Source organism: Cherax quadricarinatus, chromosome 66 (genome assembly GCF_038502225.1).
Source record: "Cherax quadricarinatus isolate ZL_2023a chromosome 66, ASM3850222v1, whole genome shotgun sequence".
Lineage (NCBI taxonomy): Eukaryota > Metazoa > Arthropoda > Malacostraca > Decapoda > Parastacidae > Cherax > Cherax quadricarinatus.
In genome coordinates this window covers 20,059,489-20,077,726 of record NC_091357.1, presented here as the reverse complement: position 1 = coordinate 20,077,726, position 18,238 = coordinate 20,059,489, and the positions used below count along the sequence as shown (strand labels likewise).

The following is an 18,238-nucleotide window of genomic DNA, read 5'->3' as shown; positions in this document are numbered from 1 at the left end:
ATAATAATAATAATAATAATAATAATAATAATAATAATAATAATAATAATAATAATAATAATAATAATAATAATAATAATAATAATAATAATAATAATATCTTTATTTTTTACAAATACATGATACAACTTATATAGACCATAGCTGACATCAATGACATACTACTATATAGAAATTCCCTTGTTATACAGAGCATTTCCCGTAAATTAGGTCAGTTTTGTCCCAGGATGCCACCCACACCAGTCCACTAACATCCAGGTACCCATTTTACCGATGGGTGAACACAGACAACCGGTGTAAAGAAACACACAAGACTCGACCCCTGCAACCACAAATAGGTGAGTACACTCAATGTGGCACCCTCGCTGGGAATCGAACCCCGACTCTCGCCGTGTGAAGCGAGAGCTTTAGCCACCAGGCTAAATGTTGGCCAAAATTTAAAACGAAATTATAAAGAAAACAAAATCTCAATGTACTGTTTGCAAAGACATAAATAAATAAATAAATAAATAGACCTTGCCTTAACCCAGGACAAACCAGACATAAACACAAATAAGAAAGAATTAGGATTAGTCTGCCAGATATGCTCAGGCATGTTAGTAACTTTCTTTGTACTTAACAACATTTGAAATGTAAATTACGCTTTGCAACCTTTGTAAAGAAATGAAAAGCATATTGTATTAGCACACACAAACCCAATTCCATCTGAGTCAACAGCAACAGCTATTTTGAGGCCTACAAGTTGATATAGCATGTCGCCGAAACCAATTGTTCAGAGAGCACGACGATAATAAGTTCATTTAGGTACCATTCTAAGCAGTTTCTGGATGATAACAATTGTCTTACATAGTAACATAAGTGTAAATTATCTAGGATAGCACAAAAATGTCAGACAAAGCGACATGAAAAATTTGTAAGTGATGCTCAAGACAGTGAGACAGTCACTCCACCTGGACCATTTATTTATTTATTTATTTGTTTACTTATGTCTTTGCAAATGGTACATTCAATACGTTGATAATAACAACAACAGCTGCAAACAACAATATGAATAGCAGCAATAATTTTATACATGTTCTGCATAGCCAGGGACTCTAAATAGTATGGCCCGTGGCCTGGTGGCTCAAGTGAAGTCCGGGTTCGATTCCCTGCGAGGGTAGAAACATCGGGCATGTTTCGTTACACCTGCTGTCCATGTTCACCCACCAGTAAAATAGGTACCTGGGTGTTAGTGGACTGGTGTGGGTCGCATCCTGGGACAAAATTAACCTAATTTGCGGGAAATACTCTGCATAACAAGCAGCTTTCTATATAACAGTATATCATTGATGTCAGCTATGGTCTGCATACCTTGTACATGTACTTATAGAAATAAATATATTATTATATTATTATTATTAAAGATTTAACCTGATCTTATGGTAAGATTTATCGAAAATTTAGTCTGCGTACATTTCATTATATCTGTTTTCAAAAGACACATAGTTTTTAGTACCAGTTTGCATTAATAAAAAAAAATAGTTCTTGCAATATTACATATTAGTTTGGAAATATATGGAAAGTGGATAATAATAAGAAATTACTAAGAGGAAGCCAGAGACAGTGAGAGAGAATCAGACACAGTGTCAACACTGTGGCTGTCACAGGTGGTAGTTTTCTCTCTGATTGTCTTATTTTCGCTTTATTTTTCCCAGCCACAGTGTTTCTGGAGGGTGAGCTAGCCATGATTCACAGCCTATTTATAATTAACTCGTCTGGGTAAGAGAAGTTGAATATATTGTTCATGTAGAGTTTAAAATACAGACTGAACCTGATGATAATGAGTCATATTGTTTCACTTATTGAATTATCCTGTATTATATTCTGCATAATATACTATATAAAACCACTGTGAAAGTTTCATATATATGAGGCCTAAGGAAAAACTGAATTCTCTAGCATTATTATTAATTATTATTATTATATTATTGTACAGTTGACCCTTGTAGGTTTAGCGCTTCTTTTTAATTTTAATGATAATTACATTATTGTTATTAATATATTTATTAAATATACATTTCTTAGGGAATGGGAAAACGTGCGTAATTATATTAAATTTTTATTTTGAGAGAGAATGAAAATGTCAGAATTTTGTATTTGATAACTATGACACTTTTTTACTGTTTATGTAATATTTAGAACGTATAGTTTGGTGCGATATTGTGATCAACTTTATCGTGTATGTATCTGTTATGGTGTTAAATAGAACTGAATAATTGCATCTCATAAATTGTATCTCATATATGTATCTCATTATTGTATCTCATAAATGTCAACCTGTGACCCAGTCAAACTTTGTTACTATTTAACTTCATTACCTAACATAATACTCCATTCTACTGATTACACAGCAACACAGTAATGACCATATGACCTGTCTTTGTAGTACTCATTTGTACTAAATTGTTATCTGTTTTACAATAATTTTTGTACCACTGAATATATCATTGCTTAGTTAATCTTAAGTTAATTTTAATCCTGCCCATAATGCTCTACATACAAGGGGCTTTGGCATGTTGCACTTTAAAAATTGTATTCCTTGTACATCTCTGTATCATGTTCAAATAAATAAATAAATAAATATGTTAAATTTATTAAACTAATTAATTACATATCTAATAGTTGATACATATGCTAAATAGATGTGGACAAATTTGTGATTATATTATTGGATGTGTTTCAGGGATGTGTTTATGGAGAAACACTGGAAAAGTGTCATTCCTCGCTCTATCTGTGATTATTTCTTCGACGCCCAGAGAAAGGCTAATAACAATGAAGACATTCCGCCGGTCATCACCACACCGCATCACTACCTTATCAGTGTCTTGAGAAGTAATCTCTTCTTCATTGCTGTCTGCATGACTGAAGGTGAGGCAGCTTTCTGCATCTGTGACAGATGATTTCTTCCCTGGACTTGAACGTTAAAATGGTATACAATACTGACAGGTTGTTAGGTAAGACATATATGCTGCACACTAACAGCACCTTTCAAGGCAGGTGAAATTGCTGACCTAGAAAATGTACAGAGAACCTTCACGGCGCGCATAACGGAGATAAAACACCTCAGTTACTGGGAGCGCTTAAAGTTCCTGAACCTGTACTCCCTGGAACGCAGGCAGGAGAGATACATGATTATATACACCTGGAAAATCCTAGAGGGACTAGTACCGAACTTGCACACAAAAATCACTCACAACGAAAGCAAAAGACTTGGCAGACGATGCAACATCCCCCCAATGAAAAGCAGAGGTGTCACTAGCACGTTAAGAGACAATACAATAAGTATCAGGGGCCCGAGACTGTTCAACTGCCTCCCAGCATACATAAGGGGGATTACCAATAGACCTCTGACAGTCTTCAAGCTGGCACCGGACAAGCACCTAAAGTCGGTACCTGACCAGCCGGGCTGTGGCTTGTACGTTGGATTGCGTGCAGCCAGCAGTAACAGCCTGGTTGATCAGGCTCTGATCCACCAGGAAGCCTGGTCACAGACCGGGCCACGGGGGCATTGACCCCTGGAACTCTCTCCAGGTAAACTCCAGGTTAGGTATCTTTATTTCGAAATATAGATACCTAACTGTTGCATATGTGTCTTACCTAATTCCCTAGACTTGAAGGACAGTAGATTCCTCACTGGACATTTTAATTTGCAAACAATCACTATCTTATTTTAAAATCCAAAAGCCTTACAACATTTATTGGGAAATTTGCTGAAAGAAGAATAATAATTCTAGAAACTGGATTACTCAAGAGTATCCCATCTATGTAACCCTTATTATGTTAATATTCTTTGTAAATACAGTACTGTACTTTATATTTACTGTACTGTATTTTATATTTATCATTGCAGTTCCACCTCTGTTCGTGATTGAATTCCTTCATCGTGTAGTTGACACTTTTGAAGATTACTTTGGAGAGTGTACCGAGTCTATTATTAAGGAGCATTATGTTGTGGTTTATGAGGTAAGTATCGGTACTCTTAATGCTTACCTCTTATTAATTCCTAGCCTTGTTTTGCATCTTTGTAGTATTAAACTGCAATCAACAAATGTTGTGAATATTATGAAATTTAAGATTTTATCTAATAATTGTTGGCAACTACATGCAGAGTGACTATACACTCACTGTAGCAGGAGTTATGCTCACATTCCATGAAGTACTCTTGGGTAGGCAGGTGTGGCCAGTCGAGACAAACAATGGTGATTTTATACCATCTTGGTGTATCATCTTGCACCTCCAGGGGCAAACTGTAGTCATGGCTACTGTCAGGTTATTGGGGCCAGAAAGGGAGTCCCCAAAACCCTTCATACATCAGAGGTAGCTTTCTGCTATCTTGACTGACAGCAGAAAGCTAGTTCCCAACAATGCCTCCATAATTAAGTTCATTCAGGTACAGGTACACATAAATTACAGTTACATAAATTATCATACATAGCAGCATATATGCAGATTACTGAGGATAACCGAAAAAAGTCAGAGACTTATTTTCATTAGGGTCCTTGTGTTTCCATGCCTGATGATATCTCCACACCCTACAAAAATGGGAAATAAGACAGAGGCAACATGGCACAAAGTTCTGGAACCTGACTGAAAGCTCTCTTAAGCTGATTCTTTAAAAATAATGCAACTGATAAATGGGAATTGTAGTTGGAGGCTTTCCTTTTTAGAGTATGAATTTATTTTATTGCATGGCAGCTGTTGGATGAGATGCTGGACAATGGATTTCCACTGGCAACAGAGAGCAATATCTTGAAGGAGCTCATTAAGCCTCCAAACATCTTGCGCACCATTGCCAATACTGTTACTGGCAAGTCAAAGTTAGTATTATTTTGTTTTGTAAAAAAAATATTCTCTCATTATATTAATGTATTATTTAAAGATTTTGAGAGTTAATTTCACCTCTGTACTAATTAAACTTAACATTCACATCTTGTTTAGATAAGGTAGGGTTACTGTTGTGTGATGTATGTAACATAAACACACATTATCTTTAATGTTTTTATTAGGCTTGAAAGTGAAAAAAATAATATCCCTGATAAAGATATATATACAGCCTCTCCTCACTTAATGACTGAGTTCCATTCCTAAGGTCATGTCGGTAAACGAATTTGTCGCTAAGTGAGGAATATACTATAATTGTAGTGGATTTGTGTCAACCATCTTTGATATTGTTTTAATGTCACCTTGGCATCATTTATAACATTTCTGATATATTTTTAATTGTTTATACAGTAGTGTACTGTATATTGTAATAAACAGAATAGAGGAAATCAGCTCTAATATACGTTATTTAGGTATGCATACTAGTTAGAGATTCCGTCGTAAGTCCGAGTCACCGGTAAACGAGTACGTCACTGAGTGAGGAGAGGTTGTATTTAAATGTATATATAGTGATTCCCTTATTATTCAGACTTGGTGCCTGGGTGTTTGAATTGTACACATTTCTACTCGTGAATGTGAAAAATTTCTCTCTTGTTCTGGAAACAATCTAAATTAGAAATAGTACATATTTTTTACCCCTACAGGTACAGTATTTGAAAAATTCCTTTTTTTTAGAAAAATATTAGAGTTAAGACATTTTGAAAAAAATCTAAATAAAAAATTTAAGAAAATATTCTTTCTGTCCAAAAATCTTTAAGAGATATTGTCTGATTTGATACAGTATTACTATACTGTATTTCAAATTTTTTCCCAAATTCTAATTTTTAAAAAAATGCTGAATCATTTTTTTTCTTTTATGTTAATTATTTTTGTTAATGCTGGTTTCTTTTTCTTACCTGTAAAATTATTGAAAGGTATTTTCATTATTCCAAAGCATTTATCAATATTTGTCTTTATCACAAATTATAAGAACCTTTATCTAATTGTTCATTGTTATTTTTTAAATCTCAGAGAATATCGGTAAGTTTTCCTTGATTTAGAACCTGGTAGTGTGAGAGACTTAAGAGTAGGTGCTAGAGAACACTAATATAAGAGAATTGCTCTAAATGACTTGTAGTTTGCGCATATAATTAACTCGAGCTCCTTAATAGATACAGTAAACGGAATGTTGTTGTACATAAGCAATATTTTCTGATGACCTCTTTGTAATTTTGATCTCCACAATATTCAAACAGTAGTTATGTATCATCATTATTTTACTGTATTGCAATAGAGCTCTTGCACTTTCTTTTATTCTTTTGCCCACGATGTATTGTGAAGAATCATCATTAAAGTTGCACTTTAGAATGGATTGTAGTACTGTTTGTGCTTATACAGCACTTAACCTGTTTTGTTTTGCATTAATAAGATTCTTGTAAAATATCATAGTAAAAATAAGGACTATTACTAGCACTGACTTTTTTTTAAATTGAATCTAAAATGATGCATAAAGGATAGAGGTAATAGAGAAATAATCTAGATGGGAAGCAAGTTAATAAGACTGGGATCCTTTAGAAAGAAGTAAGTTACAGAGGTTTGAGATAAAACAAAATTAGACAAATATGGATGATTGGATGTGGTTTCTCAGCCATCCCTTGTTCCAAATGTGGTCTGTAATTTCTCCAATTTTTTTTTTAACACTTCGGCCATCTCTCACTGAGGCAAGGTGACCCAAAAAACTTTCGTCATCATTCACACACAATCACTATCTTTGCAGAGGCACTCAGCTAGGACAGTTTGGATGTCACTCCAAACAGCAAATGTCCCAAACCCCTCCTTTAAAGTGCAGGCATTGTACTTCCCATCTCCAGGACTCAAGTCTGGCTAGCCAGTTTCCCAGAATCCCTTCACAAAATATTACCCTGCTCACACTCCAACAGCTCATCAAGTCCCAAAATCCATTCGTCTCCATTCACTCCTATCTAAACATAGTCGCACATTCCTGCTGTATATCCAAGCCCCTTCCACACAAAACCTCTTTTACACCCTCCCTCCATCCTTTCCTAGGATGACTTAAAAGCACAAATGATTTTATGGAGAAGACTGCCCCAACATCCCTTTCAAAAACATTGGCAGTCTCCTGCCTCCAAACATCTGGAAATGGAGCTGCAAAACAGTGAACATTGCAACTTCTACTGCTTCTGTCCACTCCCTCTTATATGCCCCTTGCTCCTTGTCAACATCAACATCTGTAATTTTTATCTTGCTTTGCAGTGATCTTTTGATATTACCTGAAGGTGTGATAATCAACAGACAAATACTTTCCTGACTAGCTACTGTCCTTGACAGTGTTAGTGTCAAAATGGCCAATACTGTTGACATGACAAAAACTGTGTGAAGTCGCATTTGTCTCCTGACATACGTTTTACACTCCTTGTACAGTACTTGCATTGGCATTCTCACGATTTTAGCCAGCGACAGCTGAAGGTATATTACCCTTTAGCGGAAAACTCCTGTAATCATCTTTTGGAAATGGTATGTTTGAGCTCAACTGGTCCCATTGTTGACCTATAGCTCTTCTTCTTTCAACAAACCAGCCATATCCCACTGAACCTATAGCTCTTATCAGTTCTAATTGTAAATTGGTTGACTGTATGGTTAACAAGAAGCGTGTGGGGTTTGGAGACCTGAAATTGTTTACCATCAGCTTTGGCATAGTTGGGGCTTTCCCATTGTAAATCCTTGACACGAACTCGTCTTTATGCAGTATGTACATTTGAAATGCGTTTTCTGAAAGGCACCTTGTTTCATTTGTCTTTTCAACCTTGAAACACCTTCATCATACTGTGATGAAACTGCTGTATATGCATTCCTGAGTGATATGAGGATTCTTTTTCAAGAATGACTGCTGCAGTCTTCTCATATTTTTTGAATTAGAGTAGTACTATACAATACTTTCTTCTTACTGCTTGTATCCAAATTTCTACCTCTTATGCCTCATATTATGTTGTAGTTTCAAATTTTTTATTCCTTGTATCTCAAAGACCTTCACATTCAACTCTGGCTTTGTCATATTTACAACAAACACAAAAGGGTTGTACTTTGTTGGGTTCTTGGCATTCTTGAGCTTAGAGCATGAAATTGTGAATTCCTCTGCAAAATGCACTGCTGCCATTTTTTTTTCTTTTACAGTATCATTTCAGTACTTGCCAGATCACTGGCAGCATTATTAGTCTGCAGTAGTTAGGATGTTGTTTTTAATAAAATTCCTATCGGGTTTCTGGTCAGGGGCTTCATGGTTCTCTCCCACCTGTGTATTGGTCATGTCTCAATATGATTATTTCATGGAAGGTTGAAGACCTGAGAACTGAAGTCATGCTGACAGTTCATTATCTCTTGATTTGATTTCCCTCTAGGGAGGTGCCTTGATGCTGGGGAGGGGTTCTTGATCGAAGAAACTGGATGTGTTCTTCCTCTCCTTGGATCAAATTGAGTTGCTTCCCATTTCCTAGTGGCTGTATAACTCCTATGGATTTAGTGCTTCCCCTCACTATCATAATAATTGGATTTGTCTTTTATCAGAGTACACCATCTTCATTTTTGACCTCCTCCACTGCTCTGGCATAATTAATCTATCCTTATCTATTACATTGCAACATTGAATGCAGGTTCTTTGTGCAATTTTATAACTGAAATTCACATCTCTACTGTTCACTTCACCCTTACAATGTAGAGCAAGATGACATACACCAGTTTAGCAGTTTCCATGAAGAGAGTAAGAGTAGTAATAATAATAATAATAATAATAGGTACTGGATAGTGGTGGTGTATAAAGTGAGACTGGTAGAATGAACGGGAATAAGCTGTACCCAAGAATGTTGCTTATAGTAAATCTTCACTAGTCATTGCCTTTATAATCTGTGACTGCCACTTACTTTTTCCTCCACAGTCACAACTTGGAGGCTTATAATTTTTTTTTTTTAAATATTTCTGTAAAGTACACTTTTTGTTTTTTTTACAGTGTAAGTGGCACTTTACCAACCGGACAGCTGAGTAATGTGCCATGGCGTCGCTCTGGTGTCAAGTACACCAACAATGAGGCGTACTTTGATGTCACTGAGGAAGTGGATGCCATCATTGATAAGTCTGGGGCGACAGTTGCTGCTGAAATTCAGGGTTATGTAAATACTGCACTGTTGAATTTTATTCATTTATGTAGATAAATGGATCCATACATGGTCTGTGTTCCTGCACTTTATAATAAAAGATTTAGCTGCAGCTAATTGAAAAATAAATGGATCTGGCTCTTTTAACAGATTTTTTGCTTTTTTTTTTTTTTTTTAGACTATAGTTTATAGAGAGGAAACAAGTGTTAAACGTATTCATGGGATGAGGAAATGTAGAGAAGGCAAATGTTTTGTCAAAGATTAAGTGCAACACCATGCTCTTTGTGGCATAGTAGATTTGTACATGAACTTTTCTGTGCAAAAATACGTATGTAAACACTTTTTTGGAAAAGAATTTCAGCATCTGTATGACCAACATTTAGATAAGACGAATAAAAGTTGCAATACTATTATGTATGTTTATCAAATACTGTATGTTATTTTTTTTCAGATTGATTGCTGTATAAAGTTATCTGGAATGCCAGACCTTACTCTAACATTTATTAATCCACGACTCTTTGATGATGTTTCATTCCATCCATGTGTGAGACTAAAACGATGGGAAGTAAGTTTATTTTTTCTAAGCTTGTATAAAAATACATATTACAGGTTGTTTAATATGTAACTATTGTATATATTTAGATTTCTGATAAAAACAAATTGCCAGTGTAAATTATTTGTGCAGCACTGTAATTTGTGCATATAATGTGTGTACCTACACAATATTTATTATATCAAACATGTAGCTTTTATTTATTATCGTGTTTTTACTTTGAAAGCAAAAGCTCTTGCTTTCTTTTTGGCTCGTGATTTGCACATGAAGTTGAGAATCATGACTGATATATCACTTTCTGACAAAAACAAAAACAATAATAATATGTAATAGGATTTTCTGTTGAAAAAATATTATGAATCAAGAACACTATAGTTAGTACATTTCCGTAGTTTATCTTCAGTATGCCAGTTAAAACAAAGCTACAAGGTAAACCCATTTAAAAATACAGAATGCCATAAATACAGTAACAGATTAATGCTGAAATAAAAGTTACAAGGCTTTAAATGTATTAACTGTTAACTTTAAAAGATTCTCCAGGTGCCTTTGCAACCAGGTTGTGATAGCTATGTCAGTTTGTTGACTGGAAATGGCAGCAACCTGGCTGATAAGGCAATTATTAGGGAGCACAAACCTCAGACCAGGCTGCAAGACTAGGAGTTCTTAAAATCTTTTGTATGCTAATGAAGTTGTATATGGTATATTGTAGATTTACTTAAAGCTGTAAACAAATGTGAGTCATAGATTTCTGGAGGCTACTTTTGATAGCTAATTTTTTAAATTTATCCACAGTCAGAGCGAGTGCTCTCTTTCGTCCCTCCCGATGGCAACTCTCGACTTTTGTCCTATCACATTGGCTCTCAGTCAGTTGTTGCTATCCCAGTTTACATACGACACAACATATCTTTCCGAGATGTGGGTGGAGGAAGGTTAGACATCACTGTCGGACCAAAGCAAACAATGGGACGAGCAGTATGTAAAATCAAACGTCGTTCTTGTAATATTTTTCTGGGTAAATTTTTTTTTGCTTTATGTGAAATGCTATACTGGTGTGGGTCATACTTCTCAAGGAATTGTGGAAGATTGATGTTCTGTCTCCCAGTTGTGAGAGAGACACTATTTTTCCTACCACCTGTCTTTTATATTGGTATAACTGCATTTTACATTGGTCCTTTTGGAGGCAGAAGGTATAAAACATTAACATGATGGATAAAGAGAGAGAAATGAAGTATAATGTGATCCTTTAACAACAACATTTTGCCCACACAATAGGCCTTATCAAGTCATAAACTTAGGAAGAGAGAGAGGATGTGTATAGTGACTATGTCACTACAGTACACTCCCGATATATACACATCCTCTCTCTCCAGGTAGGTCTGTTTGTGACTTGATAAAGTCCACTGTGTAGGTGAAGCATTGTCAAAAAATGATCACATATACTGCATTTGTCTCTATCCATTTATCCTGTTTACCTTCTTTTAATGCAAGTCCAAAAAACTTCAAGGGTGGAATGAGAGTAGTCCTTCTGTAAATTATTTTTAAACTTATGATAATGTCTTGTCTTATCCCATTGCATTTTTTTGGAATGGAACACAGCCATATAACAAACATTGCTGTATGGCTGTGTTCCCAACATAATCCAAAACCTGAGGGTAAGGTCTGCTTTCTCTGCATCACTATAATGCTCTAGTACCACAGACATGGTTGCATTTTTTTTTTTTTAACAAGTCGGCCGTCTCCCACTGAGGCAGGGTGACCCAAAAAAAAAAAAAAAAGAAAATCCCCAAAAAGAAAATACTTTCATCATCATTCAACACTTTCACCTCACTCACACATAATCACTGTTTTTGCAGAGGTGCTCAGAACACAACAGTTTAGAAGCATATACGTACAGGAAGGCCCCGCTTTACGGCGTTTCACTTTACGGCGTTCCGCTAATACGGACATTTCAAATTATGACCAAAACTCACTATAAGGCTCCCCCCACCTGACTTTCTAATACGGTCACCGTGCCCCACCCTGTTTGTTTACATTCTCCATGAGCTCAGTAAGCACTAAGTCTCTCCATTTTGTCTGGAAACTCCAAAATTTCAAATGTTTTTAAAAGTTATTTCATATTTTATATATACTCTGATAATTATACTTATGTATACCTGTACCTAAATAAACTTACATACATCGAGTCATTTAAATGTCGTATATTACGTTAATATACACATTTTCATTAATCCATCCATGATATTTTTTTCAAAATTATATAATAAACACGATGCATAACATATAAATAAGATAAATACACCCCACAGTAGAATAAATAAACAAATGTGAGATGTCGTAGCAGACGACTTGCACAAGTGGTGATAATAACAATACCGAGTCTCATTAAATGTCGTATATTACGGTAATATACACATTTTCATTAATCCATCCATGATATTTTTTTCAAAATCATATAATAAACACGATGCATAACATATAAATAAGATAAATACACCCCACAGTAGAATAAATAAACAAATGTGAGATGTCGTAGCAGACGACTTGCACAAGTGGTGATAATAACAATACCGAGTCTCATTAAATGTCGTATATTACGGTAATATACACATTTTCATTAATCCATCCATGATATTTTTTTCAAAATTATATAATAAACACGATACATAACATAAAAAGATGATAAATACACCCCACAATAGAATAAATAAACATAAATATAAGATGTGGGAGCCACATAACTTGTACAAGTGACGCCAAGAATAACATTTTCTCTAATCTAACATAAGAGTAAATGTGTTACTGGGGGTAACTGTAGAAAATTATTCCTTTCGTATGTATGTAAGTAAGTTTATTCAGGTATACACAAATACAGTTACATAGATTATCATACATAACAACATACGTGTAGAGAACCTAGGATAACCCAAAAAAGTCAGTGTGACTTATTTCCATTGCCTTCACTCAGAGCTTCATTTCTTCTCAAAATGATGTTACATGAGAATGGGAGTGTTCTTCTTTATTAATTCTACCGTATCAATGTAGAGACAACCTGTACACAATGTAACTTGTACACAAACCAGACGTGTACACTTCGTTTGTTTACAAAACTTACCTTCCCCTGGTTTGTTTACATAACTGCGCCTGCCCCCTCTCATGTATTCATTCTTTCTCTCTCTCATTTATTCGTTTTATCTCATTTACTTACTCCTGACCCTACATTAAGACTACAAATATTTTAAGGTAAGTAATGAGTGAACTGTATATACATTTTATCGCTCTGGGATGCTTAAATATCATAGAATAGTATGTGTGGGTGGGGTGGCCTGGTGAGGCTATTACAATACATACCACACTTGATTTCTTACAATAAATACTACTTGTCTCACCCTAGATTAAGACTATAAATATTTTAAGGTAAGTAATGAGTGCACTATGTGTGTATTGTACCTTTTTATTGTTTTTTGATGCCTGGTTCTATTGCTAACTTAATATATGTTAGTGTAAACTTGTTATCTAGTGTTTGTATGCATTTATAAGTGGAAAAAAAGGGTGTTCCACTTTACGGCGATTTCCGCTTTACGGCGGTAGCCTGGAACCTAACCCGCCGTATAAGTGGGGCCTTCCTGTATAAAGATACACAACATATCCCTCTTTTATTATATTATGACAGGCGTCATACTCATCATAATCAACTGTACAAAGTAATTTTCAGTCATTTCTTCAGGGTGTTGGGTAAACGTAAGTGCCACAAGTATCTCGGTAAATTTAGTATGAAAGTATGAACCTATTAAGGAAATAATTATCAAACCAAGCCATTACAGTACCACCATCTATTGAGAGTCCTTGGGCTTGATGAAGCCCTTTGTAGTGGTCAGCGGTAAGCTCAACACATGTTAAAAATCCAAGAACTCATAGGAGGTGACTGTGAAGCCATAATCATGCATTAGGTACACTAGCTGTTATGAACTTATGATGTACCTTCAATACAGTCACTAAACTTGTCTATTTGTTGTTTAGAAATAGAAGTGATGGCCAAAAATGATTTACCTATTTTTGTGGCAGCCATCTTGAATTTCTCTGAATTTTGCATTATTCTAATGTACATTCATTGGGTTTTGTGGGCAAGGGGCTTGGACTTCCAGCAGGCGTGCGTGAGGGTGTTCGATAGGAGTGAATGGAGACGAATGGTATTTGGGACCTGACGATCTGTTGGAGTGTGAGGAGGGTAATATTTAGTGAAGGGATTCAGGGAATCCCTTCACTTGAGTCTTGGAAATGGGAAGTACAATGCCTGCACTCTAAAAGAGGGGTTCGGGATATTGACGGTTTGGAGGGATATGTTGTGTATCTTTATACGTATATGCTTCTAAGCTGTTGTGTTCTGAGCACCTCTGCAAAAACAGTGATTATGTGAGAGTGAGGTGAAAGAGTTGAATGATGATGAAAGTATTTTCTTTTTGGGGATTTTCTTTCTTTTTGGGTCACCCTGCCTCGGTAGGAGACGGCTGATTTGTTAAAAAAAAAAAAAAAAAACATTCATTGGGGGATCATGAAACCCCTAAGGGTCATAGAACATTTGTGGGAATGGGAAACTATCAGGTTTGATTCCAGGAAAGTGAGAATTGGTTCAATTCCTTTTATTATGAGCCTCTCACTGGCATCAAGGCAACTCCTTCAAGTGGTGCAAATTCTGTAAAATGCTCCTTGCTGGCATTCATGGGAGCCTGCATTTAGGACTAAGGATAATACATATGCAAAAAGAAAAAAAACACTTGACTCAATATTTCCAGGTTCACCCTTGGCTGCTGGCTTATAGTATTTATCTTTCAACTTAAGTTATCTTACACAGATATTTATTAAGTGGATTCAGATACTCTGTAGAGGATATATTTTTGTGGTAAATACTATAATTTTTTATGAAATATTCAGGGTGCATAAATTATATCAATAAAATATTCAAGTAAATACTGCAATTTAGCAAGAAAAGTGTCAATCATAAAAGAATTTTTGTATATAGTAATGCATATTTTAAGGATTTTTTTTTTATCTTCTAGGTTGAAGGTGTTGTGTTGGAAGTGCCAATGCCAAAATGTGTCTTGAATTGCAATTTGACAGTCTCGCAAGGCAAGTATACCTTTGACTCGGTTTCGAAGGTACTGCGATGGGAACTGGGACGCATTGATCCCACCAAATTGCCCAACATGCGTGGAAATGTAAGTAATAAAAATTATTAGCTCTTCAAAGGGGGGCCTTGAATTTCAGTGCCTGTCTTTGCTGCCCATCCATTGTCATTATTCTTCCTTCCAACAGTTGTCAGCATCTAGAATACTGACAAAGATTGGACATCATAGTGCTGATAATGGTTGGAAGGCATTCCTTAACATGCATATTTATTCCAAGGTTAGCTTAGTAAAGAAAGGTTTAAGCCTTAACTATACACATTAAACAACTCACTGCATAGGTAGTAGGTTGATAGCCAGCACCCATTCATGGAGGTGGTATTATCCTGTCATGTGTGAAATGGAAGCCTGTGAAATGTTTTGCATTTTGATAAAGACATAATCAGCAATCCTGTCTAATGAATATTTGTTATTTTTATATTTGTGGAAAGTGCTAACCTCATAAAGCCCACACAGCTCTACATGGCAAAGATTTTTCAGTAGCTATAATGGATACATCCACAATAGTGTCTGCTGAAAAGCAGGACTATATGTTAGAAGAGTAGACAAAATAAGCACACCAGTTAAGGCATTGAAGGCATCTAAAATAAAGTTGGCTCACGAACATGTAAGATGGCAGGTAAATCTTACAAACTTTTACTTACTTTCAGTATGCAATTTGCTTCCCTATATTTTTTAATAGTTTTCAGGAGGCCCATATCCGAGATTAGGCCATGTGAGCAATGTGATCAAATAACAGCAGCAATTTATTAAAAGTTTTTATAAAGTTAAATGGCATCCAACTGGAGTGGATCAAGTACCTAAAAATTTATCTATGAATTGCAGATATTCCTGGCCAAACCAGTTTTATTATGCCTACAGAAGTGACACTAAAATATTGTCAAAATTCTTCTTTCAACAAACTGGCTGCATCCCACAGAGGCAGGGTGGCCCAAAAAGAAAAAAGTTTCTCTCTAACTTTAGTAATGTATATAGGAGAAGGGGTTATTAGCCTCTTGCTCCCGGCATATTAGTTGCCTCCTACAACACACATGGCTTACAGAGGAAGAATTCTGTTCCACTTCCCCATGGAGATAAGAGGAAATAAACAAGAACAAGATTTAGTAAGAAAATAGAAGAAAACCCAGAGGGGTGTGTATATATATGCTTGTACATGCATGTGTAGTGTAACCTAAGTGTAAGCAGCAAGATGTACCTAAAATCTTGTATGTTTATGAGATAGAAAAGAGAGACTAGCAATCCTACCATTATGTAAAACAATTACAGGCTTCTGCCTTACACTCACTTGGCAGGACGGTAGTACCTCCCTGGGCGGCTGCTGTCTACCAACCTACTACCTCCAAATGTCTAAATTATCTTTTATTATTTTTACAGATCAGTGTACAAAGTGGCTCTCCTCCACCAGAGAGTAATCCAACTGTAAATGTAAGTATTATACTTAAGTTTGAGCTTTTATGTAGTTGAGTACTTACAAATTTAGTTTAAGTGGCCTGGAACCATCATAGCCAGTGTAAACAGTTCTGTTTTTATAATCAAAACCAAGAGCTAAACCCACAAGGATCATACAGCTTAAACAGTTCGAGCATGGCCTTAATTAACATTTGGTGTGGATAATATTTTTAAAATAGTGATAAAATTGTGCAGTTGAGTGAAGAAAAGGATAAAATTACAATTGAACACACCACGAGGTAGAAAAGAGGTAGTCATGGATGGACACCCCTGTGAATTTTCTATGTCCATGCACACCACCCAGGCAGCATACATAGTTAACATTTCTTATATTTGTCCCGGAGTTTTGCATCTGTGGATACTGACCTGTAAGATTTTCTTCAGTTAGGCTTACCTCCTCACATTTTTTTTTTTTTTTCAACAAGTCGGCCGTCTCCCACTGAGGCAGGGTGACCCAAAAAAGAAAGAAAATCCCCAAAAAGAAAATACTTTCATCATCATTCAACACTTTCACCACACTCGCACATTATCACTGTTTTTGCAGAGGTGCTCAGAATACCTCCTCACATAGCAACACAAATTAATGTAGTTGTAATATTGCAGCCTGAAGATATATGGATTCAAAATAAATATTTTAAAATTTAAATTGTTTTTGTCTTTTATAATGTCTAAATGCAGTATTCCATCTTGCAGGTACAATTCACTATCACACAACTAGCTTTGTCAGGACTGAAGGTCAACCGCTTGGATATCTATGGAGAGAAATACAAACCATTTAAGGGTGTCAAGTATATCACTAAAGCAGGTCGTTTCCAGGTCCGCACCTAAGTCACCAAAGTAATCAGTGAAGATTACATGAATTATAAATAATATAATTTTGATATTGTAAGGCTTATCACTATGCAGTTTTTCTTTGTAGCTTAGCTTTTTAAATAGAAAATTCTATAAACAAGATTGTGATTTCAAATATTATATAGCTACTTGAAACAGGCAGAGTAAATTTTTTTTATATATTTCATGAATGTTCCAATGATCTGAAGGTAGTATATAAGATTTATGTATTTTATGTTCATGTTAGTATATATAAAATATATAATTGTTAACAGCAATGTTTAGTTTGATTTTTCCTGAAAATTGTCTTCAGCATTGTAAAAATTTATTTGTACTCAACACAAAACAAATAAAAACTTAAAACTTTATTATTTCTGTTTTTTTATGAAGATCACTGTAACTCAGATTAACAATTACCCGTCCACATTGGCTAATACATTGTTTCATTGACAATTTCAACAGTGGAAGGACACTACTGTTGTGGAGATGCAGCTTTGCAATACTAATTCTAATGCATCATGTTCGTAATATATACAGCCTCTCCTCACTTAACAACGGAGTTCCGCTCCTAAAAACCATGTCAGTGAACGAATTCGTCACTAAGTGAGGAGCATATTATAATGGTAGTGGGTTTGTGTCAACCATCTTTGATATTGTTTTAATGTCACCTCTGCACCATTTATAACATTTCAGTATACAATATACATAGTGTACCGTATGTTGTATTAAACAGAATAGAGGAAATCAGCTCTAATATACATTATTTAGGTATGCATGGTGGTCAGAGAGCCCGTTGTAAGTCCTAGTTGTTGGTAAATGAGTACGTTGCTAAGTGAGGAGGTTGTATTTCCAGGATTTTAATTTTAAAATGCCTTGATGCACACCAGAAACTAGTGTACACAGTCTTAGTCTTATAATTTTTTTTTATCATAATTTGGCATCAGTAAATTGTAAAATGTAATACCAAAAGCATTTACAATGCTGTTGCCTTCAGGGGATTATTTTTCACCGAAACTGACATGCCATAAAATTTCTATTCTGATTTTTTTTTTTCAAATATAAATCATTGTTGAGGTGGTTCGGACATGTAGAGAGAATGGAGCGAAACAGTGACTTCAAGAGTGTATCAGTCTGTAGTGGAAGGAAGGCGGGGTAGGGGT

General features: G+C 35.4%; 1 protein-coding gene across 2 annotated transcripts; it reads left to right on the top strand.

Moving 5' to 3' along the window:
- Positions 1 to 1,599: 1,599 nt before the first annotated feature.
- cm (AP-3 complex subunit carmine) lies at positions 1,600 to 17,287 on the top strand. Of its 2 annotated transcripts, none has more exons than XM_053799037.2 (10): positions 1,600 to 1,758; positions 2,723 to 2,907; positions 3,890 to 4,002; positions 4,735 to 4,856; positions 8,921 to 9,080; positions 9,517 to 9,630; positions 10,411 to 10,590; positions 14,673 to 14,831; positions 16,173 to 16,223; positions 16,941 to 17,287. In XM_053799037.2, exons 1-10 carry the CDS (start codon positions 1,724 to 1,726, stop codon positions 17,073 to 17,075), a joined length of 1,254 nt encoding a protein of 417 aa, XP_053655012.2. In that variant the 5' UTR covers positions 1,600 to 1,723; the 3' UTR covers positions 17,076 to 17,287. The 2 variants fall into 2 exon arrangements, with proteins under 2 accessions (XP_053655012.2, XP_069955287.1); XM_070099186.1 differs by having other exon boundaries at positions 1,607 to 1,712; positions 16,941 to 17,225.
- Positions 17,288 to 18,238: the final 951 nt, after the last annotated feature.

Bases quoted from the DNA above. Each gene is read 5' to 3' on its own strand.
- cm (XM_053799037.2), top strand. From the start codon at position 1,724: ATGATTCACAGCCTATTTATAATTAACTCGTCTGG. The intron at 9,081-9,516 runs GTAAATACTGCA...ATTTTTTTTCAG, and splicing joins CTGCTGAAATTCAGGGTTAT to ATTGATTGCTGTATAAAGTT. The intron at 9,631-10,410 runs GTAAGTTTATTT...ATTTATCCACAG, and splicing joins TGAGACTAAAACGATGGGAA to TCAGAGCGAGTGCTCTCTTT.